We start from the raw sequence: 25200 nt of genomic DNA, 5'->3' as shown, positions 1-25200 counted from the left end.
CATAGAGGGGAGTTTATGGGCTGCTAAAAAAAAACACCCAAAAAGGGCCGTTTATGAGCTTCAGTGTGCATGGAGCCTCATGTTTGGGGTTGTAACAGTTGACCACTGAAATTGTCAATACATTTAAAAAACAAGAATTTCACTTTCACTTTTGACATTTTTATTCAGGGTTTTTGTCCAGGAACAAGTAAAAACATTCAACTATCCACCAAATGTATCTTGAAGAGATGACCAAGACACTTGTGCCGTTCAACGCAAATAAGATTGGCCTCTTACCAAATATGAAAGATCCCCACCACAGAGCCAGGCATGTAATAATCAGACCTCCAGACATTCATTAATGGCAATAGCAGGACACCTAGTTTTCAGTGATTCCAAGAATCAGCATGTCAGATCAAGCCGCATCCGCACTCATGGAGAACAACAGAGGCCACACATAGTGTAAAACCGCCAAACAATTTATTAAAACAATAGAGAGGTACTTACAGATGTAAAAGAAAAATAAAAGCATGGTACAGCATGTACTGATACCTTGCCTCTGGCCATACGGTGAGTGCACTGACATCACAAGTTAAGCCCCACCCAACATGTTTCACCATCAAACAGCGTCATCATCAGGGGAACAAGAGACAAAAAATTAAGGCAATTTGCAATTTATGTATTTTTTAAGCTTTCTTAACAGTGGGAACCTATCAGGAACCATTTGTTTATATTTTGCATTTGTGTCCAGAGCAGCTTAGCTATACAACTAAACTCACAATACATGGTGGGATCTGTGGTATTATTGTCAATGTTACTGGATGGATGTATGCAAAGGAAAAGTGAGGAATAAGAACAGTGCCAGTGAAATGTGAGGACCTGTAAAAAGGAGTTATTTACAACACTATATGGCCAAAAGCAAGAACTCATTTTCAAAATTATTGAGTTCAGGTGTCTCCAGTGAGGGGTACTGTTAATGCTACAACATACAAAGATGTTTCCAATCTTGTGGCAGCAGCGTAGGGACGGTTTTCTCCTGTTACAGCATGAGCTTGCCCCTGTACACTAAGCCAGGTCATATAGCCTTCCCAAAAGAGTGGATGCTGTTATAGCAGCAAAGGGGAAAGCAACTTCATATCAATGTTCATGGTTTGGGAATGAGATGTCAAACAAGCTCATATAGGTGTGATCATCAGGTTTCTATATAATTTGTTTCCATACAGTATAAGTGAACATGGTTTAGGAAATATCTTCATCTGAAATAAACAGTGACATTTTGCTTTGTTTTAATAGTTTGTCATTGAATCCAACACCAAGTTTTTGTGCTTCCTGCTTGGCAAAAGCTGGGGCTGTTGTGGGAGCAGCAGGAGGTGGTGGAAGTACACCTAAGAAGTATACACTGAAGAGTGTCCAGTCTCCTAGACCCATACATAAAACATCTTTAATCTCATTATTATCACTGTAGACCAGGGCTCTGCCATTCAGATTGTGCTCTTTTATCTTCTGTACATACATCTGGAAGTTTTCCTCTCGGAAACATAATTTAGTCATCTGGAAAAAAAAGCAGAGGATATAGCGCATAAATATAAATTGAAGTGGAAAGGTTTGCATGTGAAATGTATGCACAATAAAAGGGCTTGAAATTTTTTGGGAGACAATTGTCCTATGTATTGTATAGTATGATAGTAATACACTTATTGCTTATTTGGTACAGATATTTTCTAACCTCAGCTAACCCCACTGGATTTGTTCAAGATGGCAATGTTCTGTTATGCCGCGTACACACGGGCGGACTGTATGGCCTACTTAGTCCGTCGAAACACATTTCAGCGGACAGTCCGCTCGTGTGTGGGCTTCAGCTGACTTTTTCAGCGTGCAGTCTGGCGTACTAAGTATTTCGGATTTTTCGAAATTCTGTCCGTCATACTTTGGTTTCAGCGGACAATCCGCTCGTGAGTAGGCTAGTTCGACGGACTAAGAATGGTGCATGCTCAGAAAGGATTTACACGGCGGAAGGGTGCATTGCTGTGTATTGGACTTCCTATTTCTAGTCCCGTCGTACGTGCTGTACACGTCATCGCGCAAGCTTTCGACGGACTGTTTGTGCATCCGTGTGTGGTCAAGTCCGTTCATTCGAAAGTATGACGGACTGTCCGTCGGATTGTATGACGGACTAAGTAGGCCATACAGTCCGCCTGTGTGTACGCGGCTTAATTTGTAGAAAAAGTATTAGCATAGAAACATTTATTTTCATCCAGTGATTGTAATAAAAGAATACACTTACTTCTTTACAGACTTCATCTATGGTCATATTCAGTAAAGTCAACATGGTCAGTCTGTTGCTCTTCTTAGATTCCCACAAGTTGTTGCTGCCTCTTAAAAGTTCCATTTGTCTTTTAATGGACTGGTCTAAATTGACAGTGAATGGCAAAAAAAAGTTGGCATCTGCTACTGTGAAATTTCCATACAATAGTTTGTGGAAAATCTCTGGGTCCCCATCAAGCTCCAAAAGTTGTTTGAGATTTGCTTTTATGGCATCTAATTCTTCCAAAGACTTCTCAAAAACATCCCAAAGGAATGTACGAGCGTATATAGATGATTCTCCTGTTGCATCCATTTCATCAAGGCACCTCCTCTGCTGTTCGTCTTCAATACACTGCAATATCCAACTAAGGCGACAAGGCCATTGTGTTGCTAGAAGTACCCATTCTGTTACTTTGTGAGGCTTAATCTCAGTCCTTGGCACATCTCTTATCATAAGTCTGATTGTTATGGTGATACTGTTTACTATCCTTCTGATGTGAACAACATTGTCAGTAATATAATCTTTCATTATTTCATTAAAGAGGTATCTGAAGGCATCGTCAATTAAGGTTTTTGTCTGTGGTCCTTTATCTGCAAGCAAATTACTACTTTGCATTAGTTCTCCAGAGCATCTAAAATTCAAGGGAAAGTCCTGGACTCCAAAATCGTTTTGATGGGGAGCTCGTTGTCGAAGGAGTTGTTCTTTCTCATTTGGTACCTCTACTAAATCTTTTATATTTTCTTCTTCAGTTTCTCTTATCAGCTCACCTTTTCCTTCAACTATATTTTTCATCATGTAACACTTAGTTATAGAGTCCATTTTGGGAATGCAAAAAGGCAGAGTTATAATACGGTTTAGGAACAGATATCCATTGTTTGCCATGCCTTTTAACAATAGTGAGCTTTCTACGCATTCCACGATGATCCTGGGGTCCACGGCTAGAATAGAAATAAATGGGGCACTGGGATCGGAAAGTAGAATATTCATGGCATTTAAGACTCCTACTACTTTATCTGGCATGCACTTGTCCAGGTTTGTGATCTCTAGGACCACTTTAATTTTCTGCCGTTGGAAGACTTCCATGACTTGTAGGTAGCAGGTGATGACCTTAACCTCCCGCTTTACATCACTCATGAAGCCCAGCTGGGAACTCATGTCTGTCCGGTTCATCTTTTGCTGCACCACACCCTTTTGGGTGATAATTGTGTTTTTAATGGTCATAATAGCTACTCTCAATATCCCTGCTGCCGAGATGCCAACAACAGTTGCTCCAACACCTTCAGCAGCAGCCATCATATCTCCAGTTGGGCTACCAAATGGAAAGCCATATATTATAAACAAAGCACCAACACCAATTCCAATCAAGATAACTAAAATTATGGCAATCCAGAGTGGGATACATAGAAACTTCTTACTAATCCATTCTTGTTTGAGTGGTGCATCTATAATTTTGGTTTTTCTGGCTACGGCTCGATAGACGCTTATAGGAGCCAGTCCAAAGTAGTTCTCAATACCATCACAGAGGGTGGTAACAAGACCAGCCCAGAGCTGGTCACTACCTGCGTATTCCCATGCACTGAAACGGATGAAGATAAAACGTATATTCTCTCGTTCTTTGTGCTTTTCTGTGATGACAGGATGGTAAAATATCATAAAGAAGATAAGCTTGATGAGGTCTTTTCCTGTGCATTTTCTTGTTTGCTGTGTGGTCCTGGCAACTTCATCCTGTTCTTTTTTCCATGATTCCCAACATAGATATTCTATAAATTAAATGACAAGAGTAAAGTGTAAGTAAAGAAAGAAGAATATGAAGTCATTGCAAAGGCAGTAGTAGAAGCTATGCTGCTTTAGTTTTTAAAGTTGTATTAAACCTGGTAATCTGGCCAGTAACACATTATAGTGCCTCCACTCTGGATGAAGGAGTACAGGGCAAATTTGGACAGCAGCATTGCCAGTCTGGTGGAAGGAGAATGTTAGATGGACTAGCAGAGTAAAGCCCCATACACACTATCAGATTTTCTGCTGATTTTTGTCTTCAGATTTACCAAAACCATGTAGTGCAAGGGCCTACCCGATTGCATACAAATTGAAACTCCTAAGGTTTGACCTCATATTATATGGTTTTGGTAAATCTGAAGACAAAAATCAGCAGACACTAACAAATTGAAGCCAAATTCCAGCTAATACATTATAAGCAGTTACAGCAATATGTTTTTCCTTTTGGGATAAATGTTTTACATGACCAAATAAAAGCTGATCATCGTAAACACCCTTGTCAGTGGTAAATGGTTTGTCTTGACTCTTAGGCCCCATACACACGATTTGATTGTTGGACGACCGTGCTCCTGATTTTTGTCAAAAGTGCGTGTGCAGGATTTTGTCTAGCATACTAACTATCCGCAAATTGTCGTTTGACAAACATGAACATAGTGACCACCGATGAGAGTATAAAGAGGAAGTTACTTTCTCCAGCGCCACACTTTGGGCACCTTATGCTAATTAAGTGTTAGTAGAAGTTAGTAGAATTTTGGTAAGCATTGATTCGCAATTTTCAGATCATATAAAACAAATGCCTTTTAAAATATGTTTGCCATAACTACATCAGTATCACCAGCAAAGCAGCTTCAATATTATCCCATTAAAGAAGATGAGAATGTGCACAGCAGTTCGACATTTCATAAATTGTCACGTCACGAATGTTAATTCTAGATTACGAACGGTAGTTTACAAGACCGAACGCTTCCGACTCGTTCCTTGATTCCGAGCATGCATGATTGTACTTTGGACTTTTGTGTGATGGATTTCTGTACTGACCATCCGAAAATCAGATGTTGAGTTCACATCCAACAAAAACTTTATAGCCTACACATCTATCTTTTGTCTGATGTAAAAGTCAAATCGTCTGTCGAAAGTACCGTACTAACGATCTGAAAATCCGCAGACAGCTTGTCTTCAGACTTTTCACCTTCTGATTTTCGTTCCGTGTGTTTGAGGCCTAACTGTTACATTTATAGGAGATCTTGCTTTGTTGAAAAACAAAATAATTACTGGCAGGATCACCAGATGAAAATAAAGGAAAGAAAGCCTAAAAAAGGAAATAAATGCAGCCATCAAATCTAAGAATTGGTAAGCTGCAATATAATAAATATTTGATTTGAGGTTTAATACCACTTTAAACCAGCTGCAATTCAGTGATTCCCAGATTACATTTTTGCTTTATTTATAATCAGTAAATACTAGACATGTGCAATTTGTTTAATTCCGAATGAGTTTTTTGACAAAATTTGACAAATCCATTAATACTGAAATATTCAAATTAACGAAAACTCGTTTAACACATTTTTCCAAAATTCGAAATAATTAAATTTGAAAGAATTCGAAAGTACGAAAATCCGAAATTTGATAATCCAAAAATTCGAAAATTGAAAAATAAGAACGAAAATCAAAAAGTTTGAAAACCCGAAAATTTAGAAAATCCAAAATGATAATGTCAGGTCACCTTGAGGCAAGGTGACAGATGCACACCGTAGGGATCAGCAGTGCACCGCAAGGTTGTGGACCCTAAGGCTGACTGTTGCGGACGGGAGACAGATCCCACCGAGGTTAGAGCATAAGATTCCCTGGGGCGCGGAGTGTAAGAGCCAGCAGGTGTTCACCAGAGCCTCTAGTGGTGAGGATGGACTTGGCTGCAACTGGCTCCAGGTCGCGACCCCCAGGGTCCCCCAGCTCGCACCCACAGTAGGCAACAGGAGGATAGGGATAGTGAGGGATAAAGCCAAGGTCGGGGCCACAAGCACACAGGAATAGTCAGGGACACGCCAATAGGTCAGGATCACAGGCAAACATGGATAGTCAAGGACACGCCAAAGTCAGTAACGGAACAACAGAAGAGCACACGGCAGGTAACAGGAAGCTAAACACACAAAGGAATACACAATGGTTGATCAGCAGGGTTGGCCTGCAGTGCACAGGTTAATATAGAGTTCTCTGATAGGAGCTAGGGTGGAGTCATGCCAGAGGATGGATTACAAAAGAAGTCAGGTGAGGGGTCGGCTGGTCTCTAGAGATGAACACATGGAAACAGGTAAGCCGACAAACTATTGCATAACCATGACAGATAACTAACTAATAATAGAATTTATTTTCAAATTTGGCTGTTAGTGAATGTAGCGAATACAAATTTATCTAAAGTTACGAATTATCCAAAATAACAAATGCCTAATCTAAACGAATGTAACATAATAAATTAATAATAATAATAATATTTTATTATTATTAATTCTTTAGGTTCCATTAATTTAGATGCAGCATTCGTTATTCGTTATGACCCCAAATTTTTTTTTAACAAACTAAACGAAAACTAACACATTTTTAGCCAGTGCACATGTCTAGTAAATACCCAAGTGCCTCGATTCTGGCATAAAGGAAGATGTTAAATTTAGCTCAAATAATTGTTGGAAAAATCACACATGATTAAGTCCTTACCTTTTCACCAGCAGTCTCCACTCTTCATCCTATTTCAGTAAAGTATTACTCCCCTCCATCCTCCATTTACTTCTTGCAGTTATTAGCTCCAATGCTGCACTTGGCCTTCATCCTATAGTCTTTTTACATTTGTCTTGTATAAAAAATTGACTTTGGGTTGTTCATATATCCTACTCTGATTTGATAGCATTCAATATGTGTACTGGATCATTGTATGGGCCCTCCTAGTTGGTTACAGCCAGTGCTTTCAACATTGTGAGCATGTTATCTAGTAACTTCATGTCCTCTAAAATAGCGATAAGCAGACTTGGCTGTTTAGGCTCATCGGGCAAATTGCATGTGATCTGTGCTACAGATGATGATCTGCAATCTCCCTGCAATCGTTAAGGAACCATCGGTCAATGGCTAACCTTGCATGCAAAAACTGAGTACTCCAGTATTAGACTGAATTCACACTGCGATTCACAGCTCCAGCAGGTCTCTGTTGTCAGCTGAGGTAGGAAATAGTGTGATACTTACTTTGAATTTTGTTAAGTAGAACGTCCTTGCGTCTACCCCATGGGGCATAAAATCCCACCGTCACAGGAGAAACAACATAGTATAGAGCCTTGGCCAGAGAAAAGCAGTAGACATCATCCTTGGTTTCAAATCCTTCAAGAACACAATGAACAAATATAAGAAATGAAAGAGTGATTGTCAGAGAGGTGCAAAGGCAGAGATAGCAGTAAAAAACATTGTCAGAATATTTTCTCCTTCCCCACTCCACTAAAAATTGTGTTGTTGTCTCTTGTCACTGTTGCATCACTTTCAGGTGGAAACATGCTCAGGAATATAAGAGCCCTTTCACACTGTGCCGCCCCGGGCGTCAGCGGTAAAGCGGCTCTATTCGGCCGCTAGGGGTTTGGCCAGTAGTTTAGCAGTGCTGCCCCATTGATTTCAATGGGGGGGGGGTGGTGAAGGAGCGGTGAATTCACCCCGCTCCTTCACCACTCCAAAGAAGCTGCTGGCAGGAATCCTTCTGACGCCCTGCCAGTGCACCGCTCCAGTGTGAAAGCCCTCGGGCTGATCGGAGTGTTTGGGGGGGGGGGGGGGGGGAGGGTGCACCGTAAATGCTGTTGCTTCTTGAGAAGTGAGGAATTAACATCCTGCACTCTCATGCCTCAAATCAGCACCTGCAAATCTGTTTCACCACTGTACCCCCTGCACATCTGCCCCACCACTGTAATCCTCTGCACATCTGCCCCACCACTGTAATCCTCTGCACATCTGCCCCACCACTGTAACTCCCTGCACATCTGCCCCACCACTGTAACCCCCTGTTCATCTACCACACCACTGTACTACCCTGCACATCTGCCCCACCACTGTACTACTCTGCACATCTGCCCCACCTCTGTACCCCCTGTTTATCTGTCCCACCACTGTGACCCTCTGTACATCTGCCCCACCACTGTACCACCCTGCTCTTCTGTCCCACCACTGTAATCCCCTGCTCATCTGCCCCACCAATGTACCCCCTTTCTCATCTGCCCCACCACTGTAACCCTCTGCACATCTGCCCCACCACTGTAACCCCCTGCACATCTGTCCCACCACTGTAACCCCCTGTACATCTGCCCCACCACTGTACCACCCTGCTCTTCTTTCCCACCACTGCAACCCCCTGCTCATCTGTCCCACCAATGTTCCCCTTTTCTCATCTGCCCCACCACTGTACCTCCTTGCACATCTGCTCCACCGCCATACCCCCATGCTCTTCTGTCTCACCGCTGAACCATCTTCTTATCTGTCCTAACACTGAACTTATCTACTCATCTGTCCTAACACTAAACGTATCTGCTCATCTGCCCCACCACTGTAACCCCCTTTCTCATCTGCCCCGCCACTGTACCTCCTGCACATCTGTCTCTCCTCTGTTCCCCCTGATCTTCTGCCCCACCACTGTAACCCCCTTCTCATGTGTTCCACCGATGTACCTCCTTTCTCCTCTGTACATCTGCCCCACCTCTGTACCCCCCTACTCCACTGCCTCACTGCTGTAGCACCCTGCTCATCTGCCCAACCAATGTACCTCCTTTCTCCTCTGCCCCACCACTTTACCCCCTGTACATCTGTCCTACCTCTGTACCCCCTGCTCTTCTGCTCAACCACTAACCCCCTGCTCATCTGTCCCATCAATGCACCTCCTTTCACATCTGCCCCACCGCTGTACCCCCTTGCTCTTCTGTGCCACTGCTGAACCCCTCTTCTCATCTGCCCCAACACTGAACCCCCCTGCTCATCTTTCCCACCACTGTAACCCCCTTATCTGGCCCAACACTGAACCCCCCGCTCATCTGTCCCACCACTGTAACCCCCTGCTCATCTGCCCCATCACTGTACCCCCTGCTTTTCTGTCCCACCACTGAACCCCCTTTCTATCCCTCCACCAATGTACCTCCCGCACATCTGCCCCACCACTGTACCCCCTTGCTCTTCTATCCCTCCACTGTAACCCCCCTGCTCATCTGCCCCATCAATGTAGCCCTTTTCTCATCTGCCTCACCACTGTACCTAAATGTTAAAATGTATAAAAAACCCTGCGCCAAAAATACACCAATCACAAATAATAATTAAGCTGCTCCTCTAATTGCACAATGTGGTCAATAGAAAATGATAATATATAGAGGGCGCTAGTGATACGCTAACAATAGTGATTAATATTGACAAAGTGCTGACGATTGAACATACAAAATGAATCATATAATATATGTTCCCAAAAATGTGAAACTCTATGAAAAACGTTGTAAAAAATCTTAAACAAGAACGTGCTAAAAAATATATATAAACAAACGTGTGTTGCAAAAGTGATAGTTCACACTAAAGCAAAGAAAAGTCCCAATGATAATAGCCACAATAAAAATAGGGACTTCAATATTAATCACTATTGTTAGTGTATCATTGGCGCCCTATTCTATCCACCACTGTACCTCCCTGCACATCTGCTCCACAGCCATATCCCCATGCTCTTCTGTCTCACTGTTGAATCACCTTCTCATCTGTCCTAACACTGAACCCATCTGCTCATCTGCCATACCACTGTAGCCCACTTTCTCATCTGCCCCACACATGTACCCCCTGCACATCTGTCTCACCTCTGTAATCCCCTGCTCATCTGTCACACCAATACACCTCCTTTCACCTCTGCTCTACCTCCTTTTCTGTCACGTGATATGCAGAGTGGTGAAAGGAAGCAGAGATGAGACACATTTACCTGTCCTGGCACACTCCTCCTGCTGATCCACCTCTCTCATCCAGCCCACGTGCATGTATGTGATGATATATGTGATGTATGTGATGTCACATGCAAGCATCTGGAATGGATGCGCAATGATGAGCTCAGGTCAGGGGCATTTTACTGAAAGCAGTGGGCCTGTGTGCAGGATCAAAAGTTGGGCCCCAGTAACTGATAAAAAGTGCGGTGCTCTGCGCCGCAGCAAAAGTTGTGTGTGATTTCCATTGCACTGAATACTGGTTGTGGCTTAAAGGGACACAGGGTGCAGGGGTTCATTAGTAAGTGAAGCAAAGGTTCAGGAATAATTTCAACAAAGTTCCCAGAAGCTCAACAGTAATTCCACAAACTGTCACCTGATTGTGGCTTTCTGAGATTGGTAGTGGCAACCAAGCGAGTCATCTTCCTCCAGATGGTGGGCAGGGCTAACAGGACTGTGATTGGCTTTAGCAGTGGCCAGTGACAATCCTCCTCCTCCTGGAAACGGGGACCCTAGCAGAACTGCACCCAATCTCTTCCCCATCACAAAAGCTGACAATCGCAGCTACAGAAAAGTTAGAGAACCAAACAATGTTTCCCATCTTTTACAATGTGCGGGGGCACAGTGCCTCCCCCTCATTGCAGGTGTGGCATGGGGAATTCTGAAATTGGATTGCTGTCAGTGTCTCACTGACACTTCCCTGCGATGCTCTGCTGATGGGGAGGGAGTCGAGTGCCGGTAAAAGAGGCTTCGCATGGCGCTTGCTGTACCCGTGCCGGGGGTTGCCTATCCCTTGTCTAATAGATAGGCCTTTACGGAAAAAAAAATATTATTTAATTTTTAAAACTGTTATACCACACTAAATGTTTCATCCATACACTAAATATTGAATTTGTTCTTTTGACAACTTAGTATGAAGGAAACGTAGTAACACTTGTGGGTTTAAACAATATTTTTTTGTGTATTAGTTCATTGTAAACTATATATCTAGAGGCATGGCAGGTGCGTGTCCTTTGCCTACAGTGCCTTTTTGCCGCAATAGGGATGATTTACTAAAGGCCAATAGACTGAGCACTTTGCCAGTTCAGTCTCACTCATTTTCCCCAGAGCTTAGTGAATGTAGTGATTTTCCTCTTCCAATCATGTACTATTAAAAGAGCGTTTTTATTTTATGTATTTTTTCTTACACCAGATTGGGTATTCTTTACAAAGAGAAGTTTCACCACATGCACTAAACTCTGGGGAAAATAAGTACAACTGCACTTGCATAGTGTGCACTCTATTTGACTTTAGTAAATCAACCTCATTGTGTCCTATATTCTCATCCCAGAAAGTTGGGTGGTGTGGGACCCAGTACTAGCCAAATTTACAATGAATCCAACCAACAACAAATCACATCACATTTTATGATTATGCTGATATATATATATATATATATATATATATATATATATATATATATATATACTTTGCAAATGTCCATGCTGTATGGTGCTGCATTACTAGCATACAATTTAATAAAACTGTGGTTCAAAGCACAATTGTGTATTCTTGACATATGCACTAAAATATATGTAGCAAAATCCCGGGCCTCTTTAGGCCCAATAGTGACCTCCAGAGTTAGGGAGAGCTGACATCCTTCAGTGTAGAGTGGATTACAAGGCATGGTGGGTGTAATACACGCCAGACACTTTTTGAATGCAAAGAGATTTATTGTCTCATAACAGAACTGTTGGAGAAAGGGTTAAGGCCAGGACACCCTTAGGTTGATACAATGTTATTGGGAGACTCCAAGACTTCTATAGGCAGACAGCTACACAGGTGAAGGCCTCCAGCCGGACACCACTTCTGTATAGGTAGGACCACCATCTCTAATGGCAACAATCTTGTAGCTATTACTAACGGTAAAGATATTCAACTATCTGCAACCCGAACAGTTCTCTTTACCCCACACTCACTCACTGTGGGTCTTCCTTAAGGAGCTCCCATTCTCTCTCACTAGACATCAGATCCATTAGCCATTGGATCCCTTGAGCTCTTTCACTTTAGCACTCAGTATCTTTCTCAGGCGTCACCCCCGTCTCACTGCTGGGTCCCTGGCTTGGTACTCACAGATACTCTTCAAGCTTCACCCCTGCTGACACATTAGGTCCCTGGCTTGGCACTCACAGATACTCTTCAAGCTTCACCCCTGCTGACACATTAGGTCCCTGGCTTGGCATTCCACAAGAGTCACCACTGCTGTTCCTCTGGGTCCCTGACTTAGCACTTGCTGAAACTTTCCCACTCCTTCACCATTCCTGGCTGGCAAGAAGTCTGCTCTGGTACTGGCCTCCGTTTACTCACTGTGGTCTCCAGTAGCAAGGTGGGTGGTCCCTTAGTTGCGACAGCTTTCCTTCTACCTACGACCATGACTTTTTCCCCTTCCGGAGGAACCGTTACTTCTGGTTGGACTACAAACCCACAGTCCCACCCCTATGCTGCTCTTCTGCTTCTGGATAGGCCCTCAGACAGCCCAGCAGCCAGATGTCCCCAGGATACGCTTTAGGTTTCTGGCCTAGCAGCCTGGAGTAATACAACACACGTCCACCCAGACAGCCATCCATGTGGCACAGAACCCTGATCACCTGACTCCACCCAAATAAACAGGCTAAGGGATCCAAGAAAATTCCTGCCCTATGGCTGAGACACTCCATTCCACCTAGGGACAGAAGAGAGAAGGGCAGCAATTCCAGAATTAGGGGGCGAAATTAATTGACCTCCTAACACAGGCAATTATCACTTGGCAAGTAAATTTAATAGCAACCCTGCCTAAACATCAGGGTGCTACATATAAAGAGTTATGCCCCGTACACGCGACCAGACTTTTCAACATCAAAAGTCTGACGGAATGATTCCGGCAGACTATTCGAACGTGTGTGGGCTGCAGCGGACTTTTGATTTGCAAAAGTCTGACAGACTTTAGAAATGGAACATGTTTCAAATTTTTCCGACAGAACTCTGCCGGACCCAGAAATCCGCTCGTGTGTGTGCTAGTCTGACGGACTAAAACGGACGCTAGGGCAGCTATTGGCTACTGGCTATGAACTTCCTTATTCTAGTCCAGTCATACGTCATCACGTTCGAATCCGTCGGACTTTGGTGTGATTGTGTGTGGACAAGTCCGTTCATTGGGAAAGTCCGTCAGAACTCTGTCAGAACTCCGTCAGAACTCCGTCGAAAGTCTGCCGGACTTAAGTCCTGTCGTGTGTACGCGGCATTAGTCAGCAAAAAACAAATTACTTTCCAATTCAAATTTTTATTCCATGCTAACTACTAAAATAGATTTGTAATGTACAATTTAAATTTATTTGATCCCACTGAGTGTCCAACATGAAGCTGGGGAGATCGCTCATTGTGAACTTTTTTGTGAGTGTGAATGCCAAGATCAAGGGTCTCCATATTGCTTAAAATATAATAAATAGTCTCCTTTATAATACTAAATGTATGAGCAATATTTGTTTACTCTAATCCTTCACCTTTATGACTGATGAAGGGGGAGATAAAGAGTAGAGTAACACAGATAACACGTCTGCATTATGTGAAATGCAAATGCACACCTGGGCTAGGTTGGATAAGAAAGGTAGAAGTGTGCAAACAAATAGATGATGAAAAAAGGAAAGAAAGAAAAGTAAGGATAAGAACATTAGACGTTACTTACTAGGACACACCATATTATCAGCTAGTAATATACAGCTTCACCAGTGATCCTCCTGAGATCTGTGGAAATCAGCAAATCTTTCTGTTAGTGTGACCTCACAATCATCTCAACTTCCTAGAAAGAAACACAGTACTCTTCTATCTCCTCCCTCCAATATTATCCTAATCCCATTCTCTGCTGATAAATGCAATATTGTACAATTTATTAACACTTGATAGTGCATGTGTGTATACTAAGGGTTGTATACTTTAAAAAAAAAGCTTAGTAATTACACATGAAAAAGTCTCAAGAGCTGTTACTGCACACAAGGTATTTTATTGCCATTGTAAGAATGCAAATAAAAAAAAAGAGAAGGCAACATAATTGTATTACCGTATTTTTCGGACGATAAGGCGCACCGGATTATAAGGCGCACTAGCAACGACCGGCTAATATAATGGATATTTCCATATATAAGGCGCATCGGACTATAAGGCGCACTAGATTATAAGGCGCATTTAATGAAACACAACTCGGATGCGGTACTGTAAGTCAAATTTTATTCAACTCTTTAGCAATAACCATAAAATGGTCTATAACAATAACTCTTAACACTGTTCAATTAAATACAAAACCAGACAATTATTTTTTCACTTTATTCTTCAATAACTATTAACACTGTTCAGTTACCGGTGAATACCGTACAAAACCAGACACTCACTTTTTCACTTTATTCTTCTCCCGCAAATCCATCAAATTCTTCATCTTCAGTGTCTGAGTTTAACAATTGGGCGATTTCGGCATCAAGCACGCCCGTATCCCTCTCATCATTCTCATCAGTATCCGAGTCAGGCTCGTTGCTGTCATCGGTACCGGTACTTAGCTGTTCAGTGATAATTCCGGACTTCTTGAAAGCTCGGATTACACTGGTGACTGATACCTTCGCCCAGGCATCCACGATCCACTGGCAGATAGTGGCGTAACTCGCCCGGCGTTGCCTCCCTGTGTTGGTGAATGTGTGTTCGCCTTCTGTCATCCAATGCTCCCACGCAGCTCGCAGTTTAACTTTAAACGACCTGTTGACACCTATATCTAGTGGCTGCAGTTCTTTGGTTAATCCACCTGGAATGATGGCAAGCACCGAATTAGTTTTCTTCACTTGGGCTTTGACAGTATCTGTCAGATGGGCGCGCATGGAGTCACAGACCAATAGGGATGGAGATTCGTGGAAAAAGCCGCCCGGTCTCTTGACGTAAACCTCTCTCAGCCACTCACTCATCTTCTCCTCGTCCATCCAGCCCTTCGGGTTAGCCTTGATGATGATGCCAACCGGAAACTTTTCTTTTGGCAGAGTCTTCCTCTTGAAAATTACCATGGGTGGTAGTTTCTGGCCATTAGCCTGGCAACCGAGAACTACAGTGAAGGATGACTTTTCGTTTCCTGTAGTGCGTATAGATACCGTACTGGTCCCTGTTCTCTCGACAGTATGGTTTACAGGGATATCAAAGGTAAGGGGGACCTCGTCCATGTTGGTGATGTGCTCTGGTCGGATTTTCTGTTCATTGATCTTGTTCTTGCAGTAGGTATGGAAAATGGCCAGCTTTTCTTCGTAATCCTTTGGCAGTTGCTGTGACATAGTGGTTCTTGTGCGGATAGAGAGATTCCGCCTTTTCATGAAACGGAAGCACCAAGAGGGACCTCCTCGAAAGTCGTTGATCTCCATGTCGCGTGCGATCGCTGTTGCTTTGAGTCGAATAGAGACAGTAGAGACGCTTCTACCTGCGGTTCTCTGTTCAATAACCCACTGTTCAATTTTGTCCTCCAACCGTGGCCATCTTGCTTTGTTTCCTCGGAAACTCAGTTTGGTCTTCTTTACCTGGCGCAGGGCATCTTCTTGCTTCCTCCACTTTCGTACCATTGATTCATTAATGTTGAATTCTCTCGCAGCTACTCTATTTCCATGCTCTACTGCATGACTGATAGCCTTCAGTTTGAAATCCGCTTCGTAAGCATGTCTCTTAACAGGAGCCATTTTTGGGGCAGCGGGTATACCGTAGAAAATGAACGAATGAATGCGCACACCTCCTGACTAAGATGGCCGTAATGCTCACGAAGCTGCACTGCTTGGATTGGGCATTACGGCCATCTTAGTCAGGAGGTGTGCGCATTCATTCGTTCATTTTCTACAGTATACCCGCTGCCCCAAAAATGGCTCCTGTTAAGAGACATGCTTACGAAGCGGATTTCAAACTCATCGCTATCAGTCACGCAGTAGAACAACCTAAGAGAGGTTTACGGTACGTCAGTTTACGGTAAGAGACCGGGTGGCTTTTTCCACGAAGGTCATATATAAGGCGCACCGGATTATAAGGCGCACGGTCGATTTTATGAGAAAATTTAGGCTTTTACGTGCGCCTTATAGTCCGAAAAATACGGTAAGTTAGAACACTTCCATACCTTTAATAATTTTTTTTTTACAGATAGGAATGAATGCATATGGTTGTCATCAAACTTTCTTATGTTGCTGTTTACCCTCAACAGTAACGGACGTTTTAAACGTTGGTTACTATCTGCCAAGTTAAATCGTGGGTGCAGAGCGAGATTTAGACCTTGGGGGCCTGGGGCACTTCATTATGGACCAAAACCAATGATACAGTGGTGCAATATAACTAATTTTCACTAATGTTTATATTGCACTACTATCATTGCTTTTGGTCCATAATATTATCCTACATAATGATCATGAATATGAATGGATGATGAAAGAAACAGTAATACTGATATTATAGTTAAAGGCATGGTACCACTTTATTCACATAAGGTTTGTAGCACTGACCCCCGAAGTGGCGGCTGGTTTTGCTGGGCTTACTGTTACCGTCTAGGGGTTCCCGAGTTTGATGGCCCAATAAACTGTAGAGACCGACACTTGAATCCCTTTGGGAATTTTTATTTGCAAAAACCCATTGAACAGAACACAGTCTTCCAGTAAGGAATAGAGGGTATGGGTAGTAAAGCTCGGGTTCTCTTGAAACGTCTGACACTTAAAATGTCTCTCTCTAAGTGATCCAGGAAATAGCCATTCGCTGGGTATTAACTGGATATTTCAACTATCGGATAAATCCCCTTTAGTGAATTTAGCAGCCGACAAGTGATTTAAACTTAGCAAAGTCTCTGCCACGGACTTGGTTGTAGAACTTTAGAATAGAACAAGAAAAGTCTCTCACAGAACTTAGTTGTAACTGAAGGATGAAATTAGGAGCTCTTACTCTTACGGTACCAGTATCTTGCAGCCGGTCCACCGATACCGGCGGTCCAGGCTCTTACCGAGCAGCCAGCCTCGTGCGTGGCCCTCTTCTGAAGAGTCCTCCCCTGGTTGTGTTTTCAGTTGCTGGGCCTCTCTAAACCCGAGACGGCACCGGACCACCTTGAAACCCTCCTTCCAGTTACTGTGCCTAGCCAGCCCGAGACTCGGAAACGAATGGATCCGCACCCCAGGCCATGAGGGCCTCTGGGGGATGGTCAGGAGGACCAGGACCACGGAGTCAGAACATACTTCTGGACCGGAACCCAGAACCATGTGATCTCAGCACCTGTCACGATCACTCTGGCGTTTCGGCCGTACACAGGAGACTTACCCGTAGAAACCTGTCGTGGAGAACCCGTCGTTTCCCCTTGACGCGCGCTAAAGCGAACGAACGCACTCACGTCAACTTGAACGAGCGCACGCACGCACGTGGGGTCTCGAACGGGCGCACGTCTACTCGCAGGGGCGCGCTGACCCGTCGCGCGACCGTTTTGGCGCCCTAAGGTCTTCTTAAGGCACTTGCTCCCTTCCATCCGTGCTGTCCAGTCTACAGCGTGTCCGTGACCTTGCTTCCTGTACCTGTACCTGTTACCTTGGTTCCTGATACCCGGCTTGTTCCTTGACCCTGATCCGTTGCTGCCTGCCTACGACCTCTGCTTGTCTGACCACGTCTCTGCCTTATCCTCTTGTACCTTGCTGATCGATTCCTGCTGACCCGGCCTGCACCTGACCCTGCTGTTCCTGCTTACCTGTTGGGGTTCCTGTATTTCCTGATGTCCACCTGCCTGCCAGTCTACCCACTTGTGCCTGCCTGCTACAGTCAAGTACCATCAGCTCTACCTACTCGCTGTCGGTGCCCTGCTGCTTATCCGGACCGGTCTTAATCTGCCAGGCACTTGTGCCCCCTGAACTTTTGAATACCTGTCCCCATCTCCAGGGGTTCATTAGCCAGGGGATACGAGGGGCCGCTCCCTGCATTCCAGGCTCAACTACTAGGTACGTGACAGCACCTTAAAGAGGAAGTAAACCCTGATGGGTTTACTTCCTCTTTTTTTCCCTGCAAAGGTAAAGCATAATGGACTACTATGCATCGCATAGTAGCTCATTATGTGTCACTTACCTGACACAGGAGCCAGCGAAGTCGCCGCTGTCACCTGTAGTCCGCCGCATCCATCTTGGTTGTGGCGTCTCTCGCAGCTCCGACGAATGACAGCGGAGAAGCCGCGATGACGTCACTCCCGCGCATGCGCACGGGAGTCGCGTCTCGGAGCTCCGACGCTGCCATTCGCCGGAGCCGCGATGACGTCACTCCCGCGCATGCGCACGGGAGTAGACAAATTTGGCAAATCCATTCTTGGACTTGCCGCATTTAGTGCGCCTGCGCGCCGCTGTCTACGGCGCATGCGCCGTAGACAGCGGTGCCCATTTTCGGGCAAATATCTCCTAAACCATATAGGTTTAGGAGATATTACTTGGACCTACAGGTAAGCCTTAATCTAGGCTTACCTGTAGGTCAAAGTTGTTTGGAAGGGTTTACTTCCATTTTAAGTACCCTCTCCCGGAGACACCGCACCCGCTGATTGGCTCAGAGAGAGAGATTGGTACCCAATGCGTCCAACCAGACTGCGTTCCAATGCCCGTCATAGGTGATACCTACACCTATGACCAGGCAGAACATAGTACAGTCCAGCTAAACTGATGCCAAGACCATAATTTACTAAAATTAACCCTAAGACCCAACTATGGTCGTAGAAAAAACTAAATTTACAAAAACATAGCGCGTGCTCTTCAGGAGCCCGGCGCTACAGGTATACAAGTCATAGTTTAAGCACTACTTTTGTTTTCACACCTATTAAGAGAAGCGCACATTTTAAAATGCATGGCACAACATCATTCTGAGGTCACGCATGCCCACACACACATGCAGTCATAGTGCTTTATGGTACAAAATACCAGTCTGGAATTTTACAGATGATGGCCGGCAAAATGTTACTTCCCAAGATACATTTAATAAAATAAAGTATGTTTTCTATTATACATTTTATTTGGGTTGTAACATGTAGCATGTTAATGCTGCAGTTGCCCCTGTGTCGTCGCTCCCCCCCCTCCCCGAGTCCCTGCTGTGACAGCTGGAAATACAGCGGATGGCTGCAAGCGCTGATCAGTGTGTACTGGCCGAGGGTAGCGGTCCAACTGTCAGAACACAATAGCACAGTGGTGGAGATCGCTGTACTAACAATGCTTGTGTTAGTACAGCAATCTGTCAGGTTTTTTTTCCGTTCATCCCGCTGGGTGTGTTAGGGTTTAGATGCACTTTATCCTGAATCAATACCACACGTCACAAAGTTTGTGTAGAAAGAAACTCCTTTATTTAATTTTTCATGAACTAAAAGAACAAACACTGTCTAAGCTCTCTCATGTGACCTAAAGCCTAAGTAGAGGTCACAAGGTATCTGGTTAACAGCAGCATAGTCAGTGTTAATTTGGTTAGAAACTAGAGGCCTATTGTTTCCAGTCAGTCTGGAAGCCCAATGCAGTATTCAGGCCACAGCTGTCATTAGCTTTCTATTGCTGGCAGTGTGAAAATGGATGTGCTTTTTGCAAGCAATACTGGGGAAGCATTAGATGTGTATGGCCAACTCCATACCTCTCAACTTTGAGATTGGAATGAGGGACACCTATCAGCAAAAGTATGCAGGTATAGGACACACCCCCTGCCATGCCCCCTTAAAGGAGAATTGTAGAAAAAAACAAGGTTGGTTAAACACACAAGTGCTTTTTTTTTACCACTACTATTCCTTTATATTGGCTTTTGGAATTTACAAATGCAGCAATTTAGAAATCAGATGAAAAGTTTAGCGCCAGAAAACAATTTTTGATAGATGAAAATTGCATTTTATATACATCTATATATATATCAGACCAAAATGAGGGACAAACGAGAAGGAATGAGGGACAGATGGACATTGCTCCAAATCAGGGACAGTCCCTCGAAATCAGGGACAGTTGGGAGCTATGCAACTCTGTTTAAACGCAAAAAGCAAATATAATTAATAAATCAGTAGTAGAGTCCGCTTTGTGATTTTTACCTACAGGTAAGCTTATCATAGAGCTTTCCTGCAGGTAAAATAATTATCTCCTAAACGTGCACCGATTAGGAGATATCCACTCTTTTGGCAGCTGGTGACGTCACCGGCGCGTGCGCTCTGGATTTGCTATCCCATAGCCAAAACACAAAAAAGAAATCCCTCCAAAATGAGGGAATCGGGGAGTGTCACCTAGGTCACCAGAACTAGTATCCCCATTGGAAGATTTCTCCTCTAGTCCTGTTCTGGCGACAACCCAAAATTTGGGATTCAGGCTAGCTATACATGGTTCAAATCTTGCTGAACCAGCCGAGATTTGAACCGTTAATGGGCAGGCTGAATGTACCAAGTTGATTGATTGAGCCGCTAGTGATAATCATTGTCTTCTCCCCTGATTCCCCGGTCAGCACTATCTGTGTTGATGGGGAAATTGTGTGAATTTCTTTCTTGTAACCTGTGGTTGTAGGAAAGAAATTTGCACCATGTATGGTTGGCCTTACTTTCACTTTCACTCTTGGTGATAATGGTAAACAAGACAAATAGGGTGAATCTCCCTAACAAGGGGGTACAGCTGGCACAAAAAACATGACAGGTATTCAAATCCCACTCTACTCTATCCAAAATTAAAAGGAAAAGTTTTGCCTTTAGTTATACTTGGATCAGTTATAACCATCCTGACATAGCTGAAGTAGATCCATCTGGATCTGTCTGCTAGTCTTCCTTCTGTAGACAGCATCGCGCAGGCGCACTGAGCATTCCACTGCTAACGGTGATATGCCGTTAGTGGCGGCTCACGTGCAAATGCGTGGGAGTGACATCATTGCGGCTCCGGCCAATCACAGTGCTCCGGTATCATGGCTCCGGCCAATCACAGTGCCGGAGCCATGATACCCGGTAAGAAGATGGAAGCTCCGTGGAAGAGGGGACAGAGGTGACATCGCTGGCTCCTGTGTCAGGTAAGTGACACATAATAGGCAACTATGCGATGCATAGTAGCCCATTATGCTTTACCTTTGCAGGGAAACAAAGAGGAAGTAAACCCCTTTAGGGTTTACTTCCTCTTTAAGTGGATCTGATCGGAAGCCCCATGCAAGTCTATGGGAAGACGGATCTAAATGGATGTGCTTCCATCTACATCCAATTACAGTAAAACCTTGGTTGAAGAGTAACTTGGTTTGAGAGCGTTTTGCAAGATAAACAAAACTTTTTAATAATTTTTGATTGATATACAAGCTGTGTATAAAAGATAAGGTGTGGCGGTGTGGTTGCATTTGGTGAAGATGCAGCATTTGGTAACTCACATGGTTGATGTTTAAAACAGGCACATCTAAATAGGCAGGCATCTGGGGTGCCTAGACCATAGACCATCCTCCGCACCGCCATCAATGTCATCCCTTCCATACTGCGCTCCACGAGCACTTCAAGCCACGCTTTACTTGGATGTGCCTGTTTTGGTCTTCAGCCATATGGGTTGCTGAGTATTGTCCCTTTTGAATGTGGCCATGTTGCTACACTTGGAGGAACCTTTCTTCTCTTTTATACTCTCTAGCTCCTGCTGGATTTTGCTTCTAATCCCTTTGTAGAGGCTGCCATCACATTGCTATAATCTTTTTATATGGACTATAAACTGAAGGACTTATGAATATATGGTTGTGGATCGAATCATCATTCGAGTTTCCATTATTTCTTAAAGGGAAATTTTCTTTGATATACAAGTGCTTCAACTTCAAGAACTAAAAAAAAAAGACATATGTACAAACTAACAAACTGATGCAAAAGGAGTTTTAATGTGTTTTTTTTTTTTTAACAGCTTTCGTCATGGAACTAATGCCAATGTGAAAGGATCCTCATTTATATGAATTATGAAGTATTTATTTATATATATATATATATATATATATATATATAGGATTACATTACAAATAGGTGATTCTGTCAGTAGCAGTGGCAGCTGGTGCTCAAATTTTTTTTGGGGGGGGCGCAAACAAACAAAAAATTCGGAAAAAAAAGCCCATCAATTGCAGCCTCACTGTGCCCATTCCTTGCAGCCTCACTGTGCCCATCAATGGCAGCCACTGTGCCCATCAATTGCAGCCTCTGTGCCATTAAACACAGCCACTGTGCCCATCAAACGCAGCCATTGTGCCATCAAATGCTTACAATGTGCCTATCAAATGCCGCCACCGTGCCCCATCAAATGCTGCCACTGTGCCCATCAAAGGCTGCCACTGTGCCCCATCAAATGCTGCCACTGTGCTCCATCAAATGCTACCACTGTGCCCCTCAAATGCCTCCAATGTGCCCATCAAATGCTGCCACTCTACCCATCAAAAGTTGCCACTGTGGCCCCCGCCCAATCGCCGTCTGCCCGGTACTTACCCTATCTCTGTGGCGGGTAAGGCAACGGGCAGAGATGAGCTGTGTCCTCCATGAGTCTCCTCCCCTCCTCCTGATAAGTGTCCAATCTCAGCACCTGTCCTTACAGCCAATCAGGTGATGGGTATCAGACCGGCACTACCTGATTGGTGGAGAGGCGGTTCAGTGTTAGAAAAGCTAATATTCATTCACTTTTCTAACACTTGGGTGGACTCCAAGCGCAATGCTTTGCACTCCGAGTTCCCCTTTTTTGAAGCCTATTGTAGCCTATGGCCCTTAACAAGTGCTTCAAAAATACACCCCCGCCACTGTAATTCAGGTGCCGAAAAGGGGCCAGACGCCTGAATAGGGGGTGGCAGCAGCTATGGATAGATTCATGCAATGCATGAATCTATCTATTATCCATAGACGGGGTGGAGAGGAGAGAGGGGGCAGCGCCCGTGCGCCCTTAATGGACGCACTGCCACTGGTCAGTAGTATATATAGTCAGTAGATGTAGTATATATTCAGCAATGGGGCAAATCTCAAAATTAGATTTGCATTGATACCGGTATCGATATCAATGCTGATACCAAGCATTTGCACAAGTACTTGCTCCAATACTAAAACTGATACCCGCAGACTGTAAGATCGGGTTCACATATGTGTAGGGCCGGTTTCAGTGCAATTTTTAACCACTTGCCAACCAGCTGCTGCAGTCATACTGCGGCAGAATAGCACGGCTGGGTGAAATTACCTTATGTAACGTTGCTTTGCCCTGTGGCCACTAGGGGTGCGCACACGCCCCCTGCTCACCCACAGAGCCGATGCGAGTGCCCCGGCGGTCGCGATCACTGCCGGGCTCCCGCGATCGCTCAGGGAGAACCGGGATCTGTGTATGTAAACACACAGTTTCTGGTTCTCTGAGGGGAGAAGTGACTGATTGTCTGTCTGTTCATACAGAGTATGAACAACAATCTGTCAACTCCCCTACACAGCCCACTCCCCCCTTTAGTTAGAACACACACTAGAGAACACAATTAACCCCTTGATCTCCCCCCTAGTGTTAACCCCTTCCCTGCCAGTGATCATTTTTACAGTAATCAATGCATTTTTATAGCACTGATCGCTGTAAAAATGGCAATGGTCGCAAAAATGTGTCAAAATTGTCTGACGTGTCCGCCATAATGTCGCAGTCCCAATAAAAATCGCAGATTGCCGCCATTACTAGTTAAAAAAAAAATTAACAATAAAAATGCCATAAAACTATCCCCTATTTTGTAGATGCTATAACTTTTGCGCAAACCAATCAATATATGCTTATTGTGATTTTTTACCAAGAATTTTTGGGAGAATACATATCAGCCTAAACTGAGGAGGAAAATTGTTTTTTATATATTTTTGGGGGATATTTCTTATAGCAAAAAGTTAAAAAGATTGCATTTTTTTTCAAAATTTACGCTCTTTTTTTGTTTATAACGCAAAAAATAAAAACCGCAGTGGTGATCATATACCACCAAAAGAAAGCTCTATTTGTGGGAAAAAACAATTGTCAGTTAAAGCGGCTGAGTGCCGAATCACAAAAAGTGCTCTGGTCAGGAAAGGGGTAAAATATTCCAGGGCTGAAGCGGTTTAAAAGAGTCTAGTGCAATTTCTTTCAGCGACTCATGTATGCATTTTTAATGTGTAAGGCACTGTGTGGGAGTCAGGGCCGGAGTGATATCATCATGGCCCCGGCCATTCATACAACTGGAGTCTGAGAACCCAGAGGAAGACCAGGTAAGTCTGTCATAATGTGCTAGAATGCGGTGTATAATAATAGATTATTACTTAAACCCGCAGAGGGTGCACAATTTTTTAAAAATTTTCTGGTGGTTTACTACAGCTTTAAGTAATAATTTTTCATTAGTCTAAAAAAACTGTCACATGACACTAAAAATAGGTATCAGTAATTGGTATTAGCTAATTACTTGACAAAAAGTATCGGTACTTGAACTCGGTCTTAAAAAAAATGGTATCGGTACACTCCTACTCAAAATCGCAAAACTCAAAATTTATAATGCACAACAATTAAGTACTAAGCACTTTTCACACTGCACATCATTATATAGTTACATTACCTGACCTGAGACCTGCTCTACTCTGCTCTTTGCCCTCCCAGTAAAGACTGGCCCCCTACAGGCTCTACAGGACTGACCATTGGATCTCATGTGTCTTGTGCTCATTGGCTGTTTTGTTTAGAAGATAATCCAGGAAATTATGGGTTTCTGATAACAAATGGCTCTGCATTTAAAGATACCTATCTATTCATAGCTCCCAAATGGCCTTCATTTAAAGGGACTGTCCTTCTTTTATGTACATTCTGTGATGCAATAAGTCTCAAAATCACAAGAAAATCTTTACAATGCACATACAAAACAAGTTAGGCAATGCACATTTCAATACAAAGCACTTTTCATACTATTTACTTTTTAAATGAACTAAATACATTAATAGCTAGCAAAGAAGTGAGGAATTAGAGTTAACCGTAAGGACCCTTTCACACTGAATGCAGTTCGATGCAGTTGGATGCATTTTGAACTGCACTCCGACAGCATAGACAGCCCAAAAGCAAGGTGATCCTATGGGCACAGTTCACATCATTGTAGTGCAGTTCAGCGCAGTTAGGAAAAGTAGAGCATGCTGCATTTGCAGAGAACGCACTACAAATGCTCTTGAAATGCACCACACTGTGCCCCTTTAAGCCAAGAAAGCCT

The 25200-nt window shown here is 43.7% G+C and overlaps 1 protein-coding gene across 2 annotated transcripts in view; it reads right to left on the bottom strand.

Moving 5' to 3' along the window:
- Window positions 1–442: 442 nt before the first annotated feature.
- LOC143929707 (NTPase KAP family P-loop domain-containing protein 1-like) overlaps window positions 443–25200 on the bottom strand; it is a 45564-nt gene continuing 20806 nt past the window's right edge. For both annotated transcript variants that reach the window (XM_077453700.1, XM_077453755.1), the window contains exons 2-5: window positions 13721–13779; window positions 7289–7420; window positions 2264–4044; window positions 443–1530 (exon numbers count right to left, since the gene is read on the bottom strand). In XM_077453700.1, the coding sequence (XP_077309826.1) occupies window positions 1219–1530; window positions 2264–4044; window positions 7289–7420; window positions 13721–13733 (2238 nt within the window). In that variant the 5' untranslated portion in view covers window positions 13734–13779 and the 3' untranslated portion in view covers window positions 443–1218. The remainder of the gene's footprint in view (window positions 1531–2263; window positions 4045–7288; window positions 7421–13720; window positions 13780–25200) is intronic.

This window comes from Lithobates pipiens, unplaced genomic scaffold, assembly GCF_037356315.1.
Source record: "Lithobates pipiens isolate NorthernLeopardFrog02 unplaced genomic scaffold, aLitPip1_a1.2 Scaffold_1, whole genome shotgun sequence".
In the NCBI taxonomy this organism is placed as follows: Eukaryota; Metazoa; Chordata; class Amphibia; order Anura; family Ranidae; genus Lithobates; species Lithobates pipiens.
The sequence above is the reverse complement of the archived record's forward strand: the minus strand, read 5'-3'. Positions and strand labels throughout refer to the sequence as shown.